General features: G+C 39.0%; 2 protein-coding genes across 2 annotated transcripts in view; both read right to left on the reverse strand.

Annotated features, from left to right (window-relative positions):
* Positions 1–2,203, reverse strand: part of ythdc2 (YTH domain containing 2) — a 29,698-nt gene extending 27,495 nt beyond the window's left edge. The window contains exons 1-2 of the mRNA XM_019894337.1: positions 2,112–2,203; positions 1,565–1,636 (exon numbers count right to left, since the gene is read on the reverse strand). The gene's annotated coding sequence lies outside the window, so the exon portion shown is untranslated. The remainder of the gene's footprint in view (positions 1–1,564; positions 1,637–2,111) is intronic.
* A 3,335-nt stretch (positions 2,204–5,538) lies between these two features.
* On the reverse strand, positions 5,539–15,087 carry dcp2 (decapping mRNA 2). Its single transcript, XM_019894449.1, has 11 exons — positions 14,692–15,087; positions 13,044–13,195; positions 12,044–12,171; positions 11,742–11,840; positions 11,487–11,639; positions 11,277–11,389; positions 9,498–9,602; positions 9,097–9,196; positions 8,712–8,816; positions 8,570–8,621; positions 5,539–6,849 (listed from the first exon to the last, which is right to left on the reverse strand). The coding sequence occupies exons 1-11, from the start codon at positions 14,757–14,759 to the stop codon at positions 6,716–6,718; spliced, it is 1,209 nt and encodes a 402-aa protein (XP_019750008.1). The 5' UTR covers positions 14,760–15,087; the 3' UTR covers positions 5,539–6,715.
* Between the last annotated feature and the right edge of the window lie 646 nt (positions 15,088–15,733).

The raw sequence follows: 15,733 nt of genomic DNA on the forward strand, positions 1-15,733 counted from the left end.
GTGGCAACGTAAGATCGTTGACCTCTGGCGTCAGTCGCGACAGGCATATTGATAGGCAATATTCATAAAAACTGTATTTCCGTGGTCGCGGTGCACAATTTTAGATACAAAATCCCCTCGTTTGCCACATGGCCGACTTCACTGTCATGGCGCCAAGGCACAGTCAACAGACTTTTAGTCGGACAGTCTGAAAGATATATTCGAACGGGGCACGTTTATTACTGTATACAGTACAGTATATGTATGTATTATGACAGCAAAAGCATGTATGTGTGTCATAAATGAAAAAAGGACAAAAACAAACTTGGAAACATGACGAGGATGACGAGCTTGTCACGTGAACAGCCACTGATGCCTGACGAAGCCACCCTGCAAGGTTGGCATTTACTCCGGTGCTTATACCGTATTTCACTGAATATATTATTTGCAATCAAAAGCCATTACTTAGTTCTGAATTAACTACCTCATAGAAGGAAACTACTGTTTAGATGTTAGAGGTGTCACAAAAGAAACAAATATAAGCATTAAAAAAATGACCGTTTTGCCTCATATTTGTTTACACAAAAAGTTGTTTTCTCCAGACTTCGGACAAAGTGGAAGAATTTTTTTCAAGCTTACCTATGTTCTATTTCCGATTATTATAGAATGGAAACATGTCGAATCAAACTGTTTTTCTGGCGTGAGAGTCAATTCTTTCATTTGGTAGCCTCGATGTAAAAATAATCAGAGAACAGAATATTCTGTGGGTCTTGAAAAATCTGTCAAAATCACTGGCACTCAAGAGTTGTGACCAGTGCAAACGGCTGGCATTGAATAAGTGACCGGGTTGATGTTGCTTGTACTGTATTAATTTGAAACTAAATACAATTTCTATCATCTAGTGGTATTTCAAGGTACTTTCAATAATGATCATAGTACTGTACTGTTGGGGGGGAAAGTGGCCTCCTTTCCCCCGCGTGTTCGTTGAATTTCGGACGAGGAGAATGTTAGTAATCCAAAATACAGGCTGGAGTCGATGAACAGTTTCTTCGAAGCTTTTAATAACAGAATATTCCGGGCACCCGCGGTTTACAGACAATGGCTGCGTGTCACGATTGCGAAGCATGAAGAGATTCACATCATTTTTATATCACCAGAAGGGCGGCACCAAAACTCAAGGTGTGACATCATAACTTTCGTTTCTCCTAAACCGATTCTCAGCTTGTATCAACTAGTGCATTCCAATGTTTGTGCGTCTCCAGTAGGGAGTGTTCCAATTCTAGCTCATGATTGTTACAAGGACGCCAAGCTACGTTGCGGACATGGGAAAGTTATACAGCATGACTGAATATGAGCAGCATACACATGTGTATACACACTTTCACCCCCCAACAGTACAGTACATATTTGTTAAATGTGTTTGAATATTTTGTACACACAGACAAAATATTGTGTCAACCGTTACAGTCCTGAACAAATTGCAAAGCAAATGCCACAATTTTCAATTCATACATCATTGTTTGATAATCAACGTGATCATGTTAGACTTGCTTACATCAGGGGCCCTTTTCGTGTGTACTTTTACCTGTCTTTAAGCAGTACAGTATTACAGTCGATCTCAAAAGGAAAGTCAGAGAACCATGAGCGAAGACTTCATCTGAGGGAGAGAATAAGCGATTATGAATTTACCGGTACTAGAATTTTTCTGTTGTGGTACATTTACACACCCGTGCACTAGGTTTTATTTGCCATTAGAGCTGAAACTGTACGTGGTGATAAAACAGTCCAGTCTCCGCAACAACGTATTGTTTTAAAAATACAGTACAATTACATGTTTGAGGCAGCTGGCGAAAGATAATACTCTCATAAAACGTGGTCGGGTGTGACAATGCATAAGAAACAATGGTTTCATATTCTACAGCTCTTCCCCTCAACACAAGTAAATTAGCTAATTATAAAAGCTTAAGTTTCCGCGTGGGAAACTAGCTTAGATCTCCGCCATACGCTCCCCAAAACAACTATTTAACAACGACAGTGTTCTGTATGAATGACAGAATCAACTCTTAACCCAGATATGTACATTAGTGAAAATAATCCGTTCGGGGAATGAATTAATAAATGAACAATCTTACCTCACTTTCAATTCTCCCCATCATATTTTGAACGGCAGACCTCTTTTTTCTTCTTCCTCGTCTTAAATTTAGTTGATTTGCGAGGTTGAGCCAGCGTTAAGGTGCATTATCGCCACCTAGCTGGTTGGAGTGTTAATCACGAGACTCCAAATGTATTAGAATGACCAGGTGGCAGGAAATGAAAAAAAATACTTGCCATTCTTTTCATTAAACTATCCATCCGTCATCTGTAACGCTTTTTCTCACGGGGGTTGCTGAATTATTTTAAATGTAATTAACTGGCAACTGGCACAGTTGCTGATGCGTATCACTTGCTTTATTCCCACAAGCGGTAACAGAATGTCCCTTCATTCGGGAGCTGCTATCAACCGCAGCTCATGTCCAGTCACCCAACATACTGTCTGCCTGCTTAAACCAACCTTCAGGCTTATGTGACACTCCTACCCTTATATCTGCAATATTCCATTGATTCCTTGATTTTCTGCTCATTTGCTTTTCCTGCTCAAAGACATTGCATACACACGAGGCAAACAAAAAACATCATTACAATAGGATTATGGGGTGATTACTGTATCTGTAACTGTGGTGCTGTGCTCCTTATTTCCTAATCCAATTTTTTTAGTGATGTGCCGTGAGATTTCGCTGATGTAAAGCCCGAGACTTGGCTGAATAAATGTAGATACGCACTACTTTGGATGACTTTCTGCTGCACATATCCGTTCAAAACACACCTCGTCCATAATTGCTCAGTGCTCCTATCTGGGCCTGATAAATTTTTGCATGATGCTCAGGTGGAGCCCCATGTTTTTTTCTGCCAACCATTTTAAAAATTATTCATCTTTTTACATTTCTCCTGAACCAGAGTGTATTGTTTTCAGGTCAGCTTTCCACCAAAAAACATACCTGGAAATTGCATACTAACCTTTTGGCCGTGTAATATTTCCTTACATTTCCTTACATCCTGATGATGTCTGAAAAAAAGCCATCTAACTTCCACCCCCAATTTGACCAGTCCCATACCACCTCAATTGCATTTTCTCTTGAATTAACTTTAAATTTTGTACTTGTGTCCAAAGAGTCCGATCAGATGGATTTTTATTTTTCAGTTTATCAAAGATGTCACTGGCCATTATACTAAACTGTACTGGACTGCAAACACTACCCAATGGGGTACCGTTTTCAACTCTACATACAGTATTTTTGAGTAGTGTGTATGCACCCTGACTTCTATTTTTCAACACCTGCTTATACAGTCTCCCACCTAAATTACTTCTTTTGATTAAAAAAAAAAATACCACATAGTCTTAAAATCCTACTGACCTATAACACTATACAACACCATGCCAACTTTCCCTGGTGTTGATTGTTGTGATTTTGAGACTGCTCTTACACCCCATGGCAAAACTTATGGAATCACTAGTCTCGGAGGATGTTCAGTCATGTTTTTTTGTAGTTTTGTAATTTTGTCGAAATAAAAGATGCATGACACAAAACTGTCATTTCAAATGGCAACTTTCTGGCTTTAGGAAACACTCAAAACAATCAATTTAAAAATGTGAAGGTCAGTAACAGTTGCATTTTTAGACTAAGCAAAGAGAAAAAAAAAAACATTATTTCTGCACGTGCGAGTGTGATGAACTATGATATAATCTCAGGACACATATAGTCCACCATCAGCGCTACAAATTACCGTGGCACTATAACATGTTATTCTAGTTAGTTGGATGTTCTCTAGAGCAACTCATTTTTGTCACGGGCCACAATGTAGTTACAGTTTCCTGTTTAATCACCCCTTGTAAATGTTACATACATAGTACAGAATTAATGGATCACTAATTTTAAAATCAAAAGTCAAGGATAATCGTTTGTTCAACCGTTGTTCAAGTTTTTGTTCATCGAAAATGCTTGCAATATCTCAACACTATTTATTACATACGTATGACAATTTGAAATTTTGATACAGATTTTTAGCAAGCATCATGGAATTTGACCTCCATGATTTGGTTTCACGGGCTAGATCTGGCGCCCGGACCTTGAGTTTGACACCTGTGCTCAAGATGCACTGTCACTGGGGGATGTTCAAAGCCTTTTTGTTCAGCTGTCACTCATGATTCCATGCCCCCAAAGCCACATCAGGGTCAAAATTCTGAAACTGAAAAAACGGATTTGAAACTGAAAAAACAGTTTTTTAAACCGTAATAAATAAGATATGAATCAGAAAAGATAAAACATACAACTGAAAAAAATGAAGACCTCAAATATCAAAATATACATGGGATTGAATATTATATTCAGAAGAATTACGAAAGAGAATCAATATTATATTTGACCTAAAAAACATTCACACACTTATTTTGAATAAATTGTTACATTTTTACTAAATTCAAGATCAACACATTAATTTTCCAGTTTCAAATTTTATTTTTTCCAAGTACAAAACTTGTGATCCCAATTTAACTCCATAAAGTCCACAATATTTTTTTTTTGGATTGGTAGGGTTCAATAGGACATTAAAATGCCCAGATACATTTTCATTTTTACCAAATGTAGAGAAAATGTCTTCCACCCATTTTTAAGTGATCAATACTTGAACCAGGCGCTCTCTATATGCAGTTAATTTAACCCTTTCATTCACCCTGTACCTTGATAACATGATAAGCTGTCCACTGTAGTAACCGCTGTCCCTGAAAGGGTTAAACATTTGTCATATTTCCCCAAGCACAGCTGTATTGTGACACATTCAAAACTTTAGCTTGAAGAACTGAAAAGCATGCTCGACTGGGGTGAGCGCAGGCCCCTCTGACAAGGTGCAAACCTCGGGGAACATTTAAAGTTCAGGAAATCACACCGGGGTTGTTTATTGCTGAAGCGACTCCTGATGGAGGTAACAAGATGCATTCCGAGGTGTATAGTTCTATCCTGACCAAATGGCTGTCAGTCCTATGGGAAATGTCCTGTTTTTGAAAGAACTTCTTCAAGATCAAAGTTCACATTTGAATAACTTTTTTATATCTAACTAACAAATTCACACATTCAAAACTTTAGCTTGAAGAACTGAAAAGCATGCTCGACTGGGGTGAGCGCAGGCCCCTCTGACAAGGTGCAAACCTCGGGGAACATTTAAAGTTCAGGAAATCACACCGGGGTTGTTTATTGCTGAAGCGACTCCTGATGGAAGTAACAAGATGCATTCCGAGGTGCATAGTTCTATCCTGCCCAAATGGCTGTCAGTCCTACAGGAAATGTCCTGTTTTTGAAAGAACTTCAAGATCAAAGTTCACATTTGAATAACTTTTTTATATCTAACTAACAAATCAGCCGGCCATCCATTATGGTGGGATGGCAAAAACTCCATGATGACAATCTATAGTGAGCAACTCTGCCTGTCGAATCACAACCCTGAATACCCATTAAAAAAAAAAAAAACTGTGTGCAAAACCTGATTTTATTTCTATTTTACATGTGTGAAGTCAAACCACTCACGATGTACCATATCTTAACATATCACCATCTGCTGTACAATAAGTAATAATAAACACAGTAACAAATTTTCAAACAGATCCCGCATCTCACAGTCAAACGCGGTCATTTCACATGAACGTAACCGACATGTGACCACTTGGGTTTTCAGCGTCAAAGCAAGGAAATCATTTGTGCCTTGAATGCAAGCGGTAATACTTGAGGGAGTTACTTGGTCTCACCCAGCGATTCTAGGTGTTTGTGACGGCAATTTTTTTTTAAAATCTAACACAAACTCTGTGGTAGAACAGGTCGAACAAATTGGAATTCATCGGTTGACAGCAAAGAACAGCCAGACGTTTCCAGTCAAACGAATACACAGTGGTACACATTTCAGTCAAATGATAAAATGTGGAAGTCAGTGACTGCAATTATTAATAATAATACATTTTACTAAAACTATTTTTGGGTGGCAGAATAACTGACAGATTTAGTGTCAAATATCACATGTCCCCCAAATTCTAAATAAATGTAATTTGTCTTGGAAATCAGCAAACACCCAGCCTGCCAGGTAAGTCCAATACTGGGTGACCACCTTTGAATCCAGATATTTTACTGTGACTTTAAAAATGGTGTTTTTAAATTCCAACTTATTTCAAATTCATTTTAATAATGGCAACCACAAACACCTATACAACATGCTTTGATCCAACTTGAATAAGACCAAGTGCACTTTGCTTCTCTAAAATGCATCACATTCTAAATGACAGTACAGGTATTGATAAAACCTTGAGTTATTTGGTCATAAAGACAAGAACAATTTTTTCCTGAAGGATTCAAAAGACAACTGCAATTAGCTAAGAGGCATAGAATAATGTGGATTTACCAATTATTAAAACAAGAGAGGAACAATACATTTCTGTCAGATCATATGGACCACTGTGCTCAAATGAAAGCCAGACTGAGGAAGGTTATTGGATGAAAATGTTCCTAACACCAAATGTGTTGTAAATCTGACAAGAAACAAATGTGAGCGGCGCCGGTCTTAACACCCTTGTCTGGAGTGACAGGTCGGGGGAAAAAAAAAAAATCAGAGAGCTCATAGATCGTATGCCAGGAGAGGCATACCACTTTGTCCGCCCATGTCAGAAGTCAAAACATCTCATGATGGCATCTTTGTCGAATTTAAAACTGAGGAACGTTGTGGATGACAAAAGGTGCTCCGTGGCTTTTTGCTGGGCAGTCTGTTGACCATTCAGAGAGCTGCATGGATTACCATCTGTGGAAAGACACATTCGTTTACAGCATACACCAGTACTCGAAGACATACACTCACACTTGCACTGGAAGAGACTTTTCAGGCACGCAATATGCGACAAAGTTCAAAATTAACCCTTTCAGGGACAGCGGTCAGTACAGTCGACAGATTATCAGGTTAGAGGGTGAATGAAAGGGGTTAAAAAAACCCTCCATATTTAGTGGCACCCCTGGTTAAGATGTATTCACTGACTTCTAAAATAAATACATTTTTTTTCTTTCCTTCTAAATGACAAAGGACCATTTTTTTTAATTAAACGTATTTATTCAAAACAGCACCTAATCTTCTCCTATAACGTTTCACAAGACTACAGAAAAATGGATCTTAGACCATTTCTCTTTGTACAATCGCTCTACATCATCCAGCAACATGAGTCCTCTCCTCGGCACTCTCCTCTTGAGCCACCGCCACATCTTTTCAATTGGGTGAAGGTCTGAGGACTGAGATGGCCAAAGGAGGAGCTTGATTTCTGTGTCGGGTGAACCATTTCTACAATTTTTAGCATGAAGTATGCTGCTGTAATGAAATAAGAATTTACTTGAAACGAAGGCTTCATTAATTTTACGCGTGGCTTGATTGGTATTAATTGATTTGTTTAACTGGGGAAAAAAGATGCAGCGTTGATAAATTGATATATTTCACTTTTATGTCAACATTTTCAACACACAGGCATGTCCATGTTGAGTCCAACAACGAGGACAAGAGGACCTGAGATTGAGGGAGATACCGCCCCGGTGGGCAAGGAAATGTGTGTTTTTTTTTTTTTTTTGTTTTGTAATGTACTGGAGGGCTCCAACTAACAATTATTTTAATAATCGATTGATTAATTGGATTAGGGCGGCATGGGGGCCGACTGGTGAGCACATCCGCCTCACAGTGCAGATGTGCAGGGTTCAATTCCGGCTGTGGAGTTTGCATGTTCTCCCTGTGCCTGCGTGGGTTTTCTCCGGGTACTCGGGTTTCCTCCCACATTCCAAAAACATGCATGGCAGGTGAATGGAACACTCCAAAATGTCCCTTGGTGTGATTGTGAGTGTGAGTGTGAATGGCTGTTCGTCTATGTGTGCCCTGTGATTGGCTGGCAACCAGTTCAGGGTGTGCCCTGCCTACTGCCCGAAGGCAGCTGGGATAGGCTCCAGCACGCCTGCGACCCTCGTGAGGATAAGCCGATCAAAAAATGGATGGATAGATGGATAAATTGGATTAAGAAAGAAAATAATTACCATCCCTTTTTTCAAAATTATTACAGAGTATTTCATATTGACAGTGTAGAAAATTCACAGACATAAATTGATGATCTTTTAATGACTGGTTTGGTCCCTGAAATGTCAGAAAATGGGAAAAATATTGATCATTGCTTTACAAAGAAAAGGCAGGTGTTTTCAAATGTCTTATTTTGATTCAAAACGATGATGATCAGTCTGCTTTTATGGAGGACTTTCAATATTAAAAACACAGGTTAGTCATTCACTCCCTATTTGCGTCAGTGCCTCGGGATGCCCATGGTAGTGTCATGGATTCCTTCATTCTTCACCTTACAATCTTAGCACATGATTACAGTCAAAATTAGGAATTAAAAACCGTTATAATCTTATCGTAAACTGATCACAGAAAAAAAGATCTGTTTTGAGCATGTTGGATTGAAGATGGCAAGATACCCGCACAATCACACAAACAATACCTTTCTCAAATTTGTCTTGTAGTCTTCTGGGATGAAGCCGTTTATCTTCTTTCTGTATGAATAGTCAATGAAATGAAATTATGTATTAGCAAATTAAAAAAAAATGCAAACCACAGTTAAGACCTTTTCAAAAGGAACTTACTGATAATATTTTGACCTGATGTGCGCTGAATCCATTTTCATTTAGTCCTTTCTTTAGATAAGGTGATTCCTGGTATTTCTTCCCATTGCCTTTTAAGTGTTGGCCCTACACAGAAGGTACAAAGTTAGGCAGCAACCACGGAGTCATTTTGAGGCAAATGCTCTCAGGTGATTACCACTGAATTTCACCATGAGAGCAGAAAGCACGTGCTCTCGGTCACCCAATTTCACCAGTGTTAATATATTATTTGGAGTTAAGAGCAGTCATTGTGAACGTTGTCTATATCAAATAAACAAAATAAAGATTAGAGAAGCCTTTCTTTTGTTACAAATATACAAACAGGACGTTTGGAAAAGAGATAGCTGTGTCACTTGTCTTTGCAAACCTGATTCAACTCAAATTGGCTCAGCTCCTTCTGCTGCTTATATTTGGTGTAACCATCTCCGGGAAATACTTCCATAGCAGTGATGCGGCGGGATTTTAACCTAAGAGAAACGGAGAGTGTCAACAATGCAAGATGCGAAAAAACTGAAGAGTAGGTTATAGTATTCTTTCGAAGTGGTTGATATTCTATTGATGGTGGCAAAGGCAGCACTGCCTTAATCTACTCCTAAATATTTACAATATACAGACCAATTACACCATATACATTGCTTATATCTATTCAATTCATCATCACATGAGCTGACACAGAGATGTTAATATATATATTAATATATATATATATATATGTCTAATATAAGATAATGACCGATAATGATATGAATGATAATGAGCTGCATTTACCGTGCATTGTCTGAGGTTTTTGCTGGAGTGGTGCCATTGTTTGCAAAGTCGTCATCGCTATCCGGGGGCTCATCTTTCACCCTGCTAATCCATTCTCGTAGCGGCCTGCACCAGGGAAGCAGCAAAAGAGCAATCGGTAGCCAAAGATTACTTCCAAGATTTCCGGATTTTCTCCACTATAAGGTGCTTCGGATTATAAGGGGCACATTCAATGAATGGCATATTTTAAAATTGTTTTCATATATAGGGCACACTGCATTATAAGGCGCATAGAATAGAAGCTATAATAGTGGCTGCAGGTGCGCTATGCATCCACTAGATGGAGCTACACAAAAGGGAATACAAGACAATCCAGCTTTATTTATATAGAGACTTAACCGCTACAGCTGTAACAAAGCCATTAGAACTGGTCACAAACACAGACATGAAACGCATAAATACAAATGGCATAACAAATAAATGAAAGACAAAAGTTATGAGGATAATTTATTCAACAAAATGGCACACAAACCACGTGGGCTCACATCCACAAGGGGCTAAATATAAATAGAAGTCTTGCTTGTCTCCTTCCTTCGTTTAGTCAGTCGTTAACTAACTACTTTTGGTATTATCTTCGTTTCATAATGGTTGCGCAGAGCTCACAAAGTAGTTGTCTGTTTTAGTGTGCGTTGGCAAATGCACATGTCAATTAGTGTCGGGCAGAACCCTTTTAGGCTACAATTGGTTCCTGCTAATAATCACCACTAGATGGCAAAGGTGCACTGTCAGCTTTTGAGAAAATTGAGTGCTTTTAGGTGCACCTTATAGTGCGGAAAATACGCCAGATTAAATGACTATATTATAAATCAGAGGTTCACAGCACAGACAAAGAAGACAGAACCAATTGTCGCAGTGCGCTGAAATTATCCAGATACAAGGATCTGCAGAGTTGAAAGCAATTATGTCATAGATGTGACCCCTTGTGACCTGCTCTACCTCAACGCTGGCTTAGACCGTTCAGAACTACATTACCGAATGGACAATACCTTGGCAATTGTTTTTGTTTCTAACATTTTCAAAATGGTTACGCAAGTAGAAAAGATCTACTCAGCGCCTCAAATCTCATTCAATCAGCGTCTCCTTGCCATTGTGACACACAACCGTATGCACCGGCCTTTCAGACGCGGCGTATTTAAAGTTGCAAAAATCACAATTTGTCATATTTTTTGATAAATCACATTGCATGCGCAACATTTAAAAAAGAAGTGAATGTGAATAGGTTGAAGTCGAATAAGCACAAAAAGCAGCACAAATAATTTTCAGTCTATTTTTGTTCAAATATGAACAGGAAAATCTGTAGTGATTTTAAAATACTCCTGTTTGTTTCCCTGGGTGAACTATTTTACTTTGTCATCATGGTAAATAAAGTGCACTTATCTACAAAATTTGGCGCCCAAACCACTTTCCAAACCTTGACACGCAACTTTCATTCACCGATAGGCAGCTGCTGCCATCTAAGGCGTTGACAGGCCCACAGGGAGTAAATTAAGGTTTGGTGTCTTGCCCAAGGACACTTTGACAGCAGACAGCCAGAGGCGGGATTTGAACCAGCGGCTCTTTGGTGACAGAACAACCTGCTCTCCTAACTGAGCCGCGCCGTGTACAATAATGATGCGTAGTTGTGCTGCCGCATTTTAAACGGATGTAGCTTCTCTCCACATGGTTTAAAATATGGACTTATTTGAGCATGAATTTATTTCCTTGTTATTTAAACACAATCCCCCCAAACACATACACTACCTTATAAATGGAATGGCCATGAGAAACCTGTTGGGGGCAAGTCCAAGTTTAGACCTTGGGGTCATGTCGCCACTGTGACGCGGGAGATTCTCAATCGGGAACCATTCAATATTCTAAAATAAGAAACCAAAGAAAATACACGATTAAATGATAATGTATTTGAAAACAAGATTTGAAATTGAAAAAAACGAAACAAAAGAGATTTCATACCCTGATTTCTTTTCTCGTTTTGGGATAAAACTTTGTATCCTTGGATACTGCTGGTATGATATAGAGCCGCACAAGCTTGTCAGTAATTTTCTGCTCTATGTACATATCTTTATCGATACGATTCTTAATGTCGAAGCCCGTTTCCTCTAACACCTTGGGAAAAACAGACACGCACGTTACGGTAAGCTTCGAAGCCATCTCCTTGTGCCTTCAGTTGTTCAGCGGTCAATTACGGGCAAAGAACAAACGACTCACTTCACGAACGGCACAATCATGAGGCGCTTCATCCTCATTCACTTTCCCTTTGGGAAAGCCCCAGCTTGACTTTGCAAGGTAGCCCTGAACAAGCAATACCTGGAAAAAAAAAATACAAATACAAATAAAAAAAAACAGTAATTTAACCCTTTCAGGGACAGCGGTTACTACAGTGGACAGCTTATCATGTTATAGGGTGCCTGAAAGCATTAACATTACACTTTTTAAGCACTCTTTATTCACCGAAGTGAAAAGAGAATTATTTTCCAATACTGCTGAACATATCGCTGAAGAAAACTCACACTTTCTAACGACTCATCAAGAATGATTGCTCCATAAGTAGGAACACCCATCTTGTACTCCTTCCACTGGTCGAGGACCTTCTGCACATCTTCTCCATGGGGCAAGAGGAAGGGACAGTGTTGGAAAAGTTTGCTGCTGTCAAGAAAAACTTTCTTCAAACTAAGATTTAAATATTAGAATTGTTTATAAATGTGCAACGATGCTGCACATCATCTAATTGTCCACGATACTGAAGGTTAATAATACACAAAGAGCTATTTTTCAAAGCGTGTTTCAGGCCACATAAAAAAAAAACATCTAAACCTTGAGGTTTAGCTTGTCATCATATCGTCAAACTCGATTCTCCCTTCTAGGTAGGTGCTGAGTTTGTCGAAGCAGTGAGAGTGTGCACTCAAACAGTAAGCAGTAAAAACAAAACACAGTAGGCTCTGTAACATAGTGGGGGAACTCTTAAATTAAAAAAAAATGTGATGACTAGAAATCTGCAAGTGGCTGGACCGCAAGAACTGTCATAAACTCTGAGTTTATCATCAAAATTTTGTGCGATTAATTGTTGAACATGTTCACACTGAGCCAATTCATTCATTTAGGGATATCTGAACACCAACTGTGCAGTCAGCAACACATTGTCACAACATTAACAGGGATATGTTCTTTATCCTCAGCAAAGAACGTCCAACTGAATGTCTGTTTTATACTGCCCCGAGGTTGCCAAGGCGCACACACCAGAATAAGAAGTGCAATGTGTTGATGGAGAAAAGTGTGACAAAAACTATTTCTCTCTAATTATATTCATTACTTTGCTGTATGTTTTTTAAATAACTTTACATAATGTTATTTCTCGCAGCACATTGTGTTTTTATTTTGGAAGGGATTAACGGCATTTTCATCCATTGTACTTCAATGAATTTCAAGAATGAGCTCACAGAGCACTGCATAAAGAGGTGCTGGAAAAAAAAAATCCCACCGGCAATGTCCGCCAATCAGGAAAAAGGATATCAGCTTTGGCAAAGTCTCTTATCCCACAGTGAGGGGCAGCAGGTGTGTTTGGCTTGCAGAAGTCCAGGTAAAACCAGTGTGCCAACTCAATCTGGAAGCACACCCGGATAGCGTTGTCCCGTTCCTCACTGGGAATGTGTAGGATGAATCGGCTATGCAAACACAGGATGGGGATCATTAGTGGAAGTCTTGGACCAACACCAAGACATGAATGCTTTTTATCTCCATTTTGTTGTTTTCATTTTATATTACATTTTCAGACTGCTGACCACTAACAACTTCCGGTGATGCAGGTCACGCTCATACTTTTTGTGAAAGTGAGACCAATAGTATGCTAGGGGTACAGTGTACACTAACCCAAAAATATATCATATAATAGGCGCACAGGCACCCAAATGTTTTGGGTTGGGGTTTTTTTTTCTTCCCCTCAACACATCTCGCGATCGACTTGGGACCAGTTGGCGAGCTACCGGTCGATCGTGATCGACGTATTGGGCACGCTTGCTGTAATCTTTTACAGTGAGTTTGTGTTCAAGGTGACGAGCAGTATCCGTTTTTGGCCACACATAACTACTTGCATTACGTCAAAAACTTGGTCTCATATCAGGAAATGTATGTAGCAGATGACAAATAGACTCTCCCATCTGAGCTGTGAATCTTTTTTCAAAGTCATGGGCCTCTTGGATGCTTCTCTGATCAACACTCACGTCACACATCCTGTCACCTTAGATGGACGGCTTTCTTGATACTTTTGCGGGCAGATTTGTTTTGTAATAACCCTTAATTGCACTGGATTTTATTTAGGGATATCAGAGGGGGGAACAGAATGAATTTGCATGCCACATTTCTAAAACTATTTTTACGTGTTAGGTTGGTTATTTTTCAGTCATGTATAATTTTCTTTCCACTTAATGATGGCCCATCAACATGAAATCCAAATCAAATCCTTGGATAATGGATGGTGGATGTTTGTTGTTGAAATGTGACACAATGTGGGAAAGGATCAAGGGATATTAATGCTTTAAAGACCGCTGTATATGCTGTCATTACCCATCATATTGAGTTGTTGTATTTACAACATAATTAGTATTTGTAATGATTATTATTTTAAACGATGACCGTGCTCATCCAAGCTGCTGTGGGACTTCTACTGCATTAGTTTTTGGGTAAACAGCCTAAGCGGAGATGTGTACGCTCCAAAACAAACGCTTCCAGAGGTAAAGACAAAGAATATAAAACATACAATAGCAGTGATGACGTTAATCTTTGTCAATTTAATCCGACTGAGTATATATAGAGCCTTAATTGTGTATAAATCCAATTTACAACAGTAATCGCGTGGCATTGTGCAAGCTGGTACAGGACTCTGCCTGTTGCAGAAGAGGGACCAAATCAATAAATATGTTACCTCGCTTATCGAATGATATTTTTCATTATTAGTGCAATGTCTTACCCTTAGCACTAAAATCGTCAGTAAATGCACTTCATGAAGATCTCCAAGGCAAAATTCGTTCTTACGATAAACAGAATGAATATACCTTTAAAAACGCGTTAGAAATTGGGGCTATAGAAACAAAACGGAATGATGAAGACCCGCAATAATTCCGTTTAAAAAATGGTTAACAAACGACGATAACCATCCAGTTACCTGCAGAGGTCGTCCAGTATGCCAGAGGGGATCTCGACTCTTTTTGTTTCCATGTTGGTCGAAAACATTGAGGCTCTAGCGTAAAACAAACTAGAACAAAAGCCATAGGCGGGCCGAGCTACATCCACGTGTCTCCACTTACATCCTTATTACCGAAGGAACCCTCACTTGACTCCGCAGTCGATAAAAACTTGTAAATATTGGCTCAGACTTTTTCAGGCGAGTACCAAGAGAGCTACGAAAACAGGAAGTAAAGCATCCAATCACAAGATAGCGCAAATTCTTTCTTTGAATATTATTGGTCTGTTGTGATGCCCGTCAAGAACGTACAGCGCCTGCATCAAATCTGTAAAACGTTTCTGAAGCAAAATCAAGCTTACGAGAGTAATAGAACACATTCTGTAAATATGAGATTAAGCATTTTCTTTTTTTTCCAGTCTGAATCATTATTATTTATGTACATACTTAGCGCCAAGTATTTGCTTGCTATATTTATTTTCTCGCCATACACTTTGGAACTAAGAAGTTTTGGGGATTCTGGGTTTAGAGATAATCAGGTATACACGTGAACTTCACTAACAAAGGCGTCTGTGATTCGGATCTCGGTCAGGTTTTTTGTTTGATTCCTCTATTTTCCCCTCATTTTAAAGCAGGGGAAATGGTCATGATACTATTTGTTAATGCATACCAGCGTTCATCTACCTGAAATAACCGAACACATATCAATCTACTGGTTGTCTGTCCTGTATTAATTTAGCAATGTCATCGCCGCCCTCCACCGCAAAAAAGAAAAAGAAAATAGGCGTGGCTGCATAAGGCTGAGTGCACCCAAAGCGTTTTAAAATAATATATGCCCTGATCTTTGACTCGCGGGAACACTTCATTAACGGAACAAGATAAATGGGCTTTTTAAATGACCCTATCCGAAGATCTGTATTGATTAATATCAGAGCATTATTGTGATTTTAAACTGATAGGATGGATGGTGGTACAAACATAGTATAACCCCACAACTGTAACATTACACTGATAATCTACTTTT

Source organism: Hippocampus comes, unplaced genomic scaffold (genome assembly GCF_001891065.2).
Source record: "Hippocampus comes isolate QL1 unplaced genomic scaffold, H_comes_QL1_v1.1 scaffold123, whole genome shotgun sequence".
Classification (NCBI taxonomy): domain Eukaryota; kingdom Metazoa; phylum Chordata; class Actinopteri; order Syngnathiformes; family Syngnathidae; genus Hippocampus; species Hippocampus comes.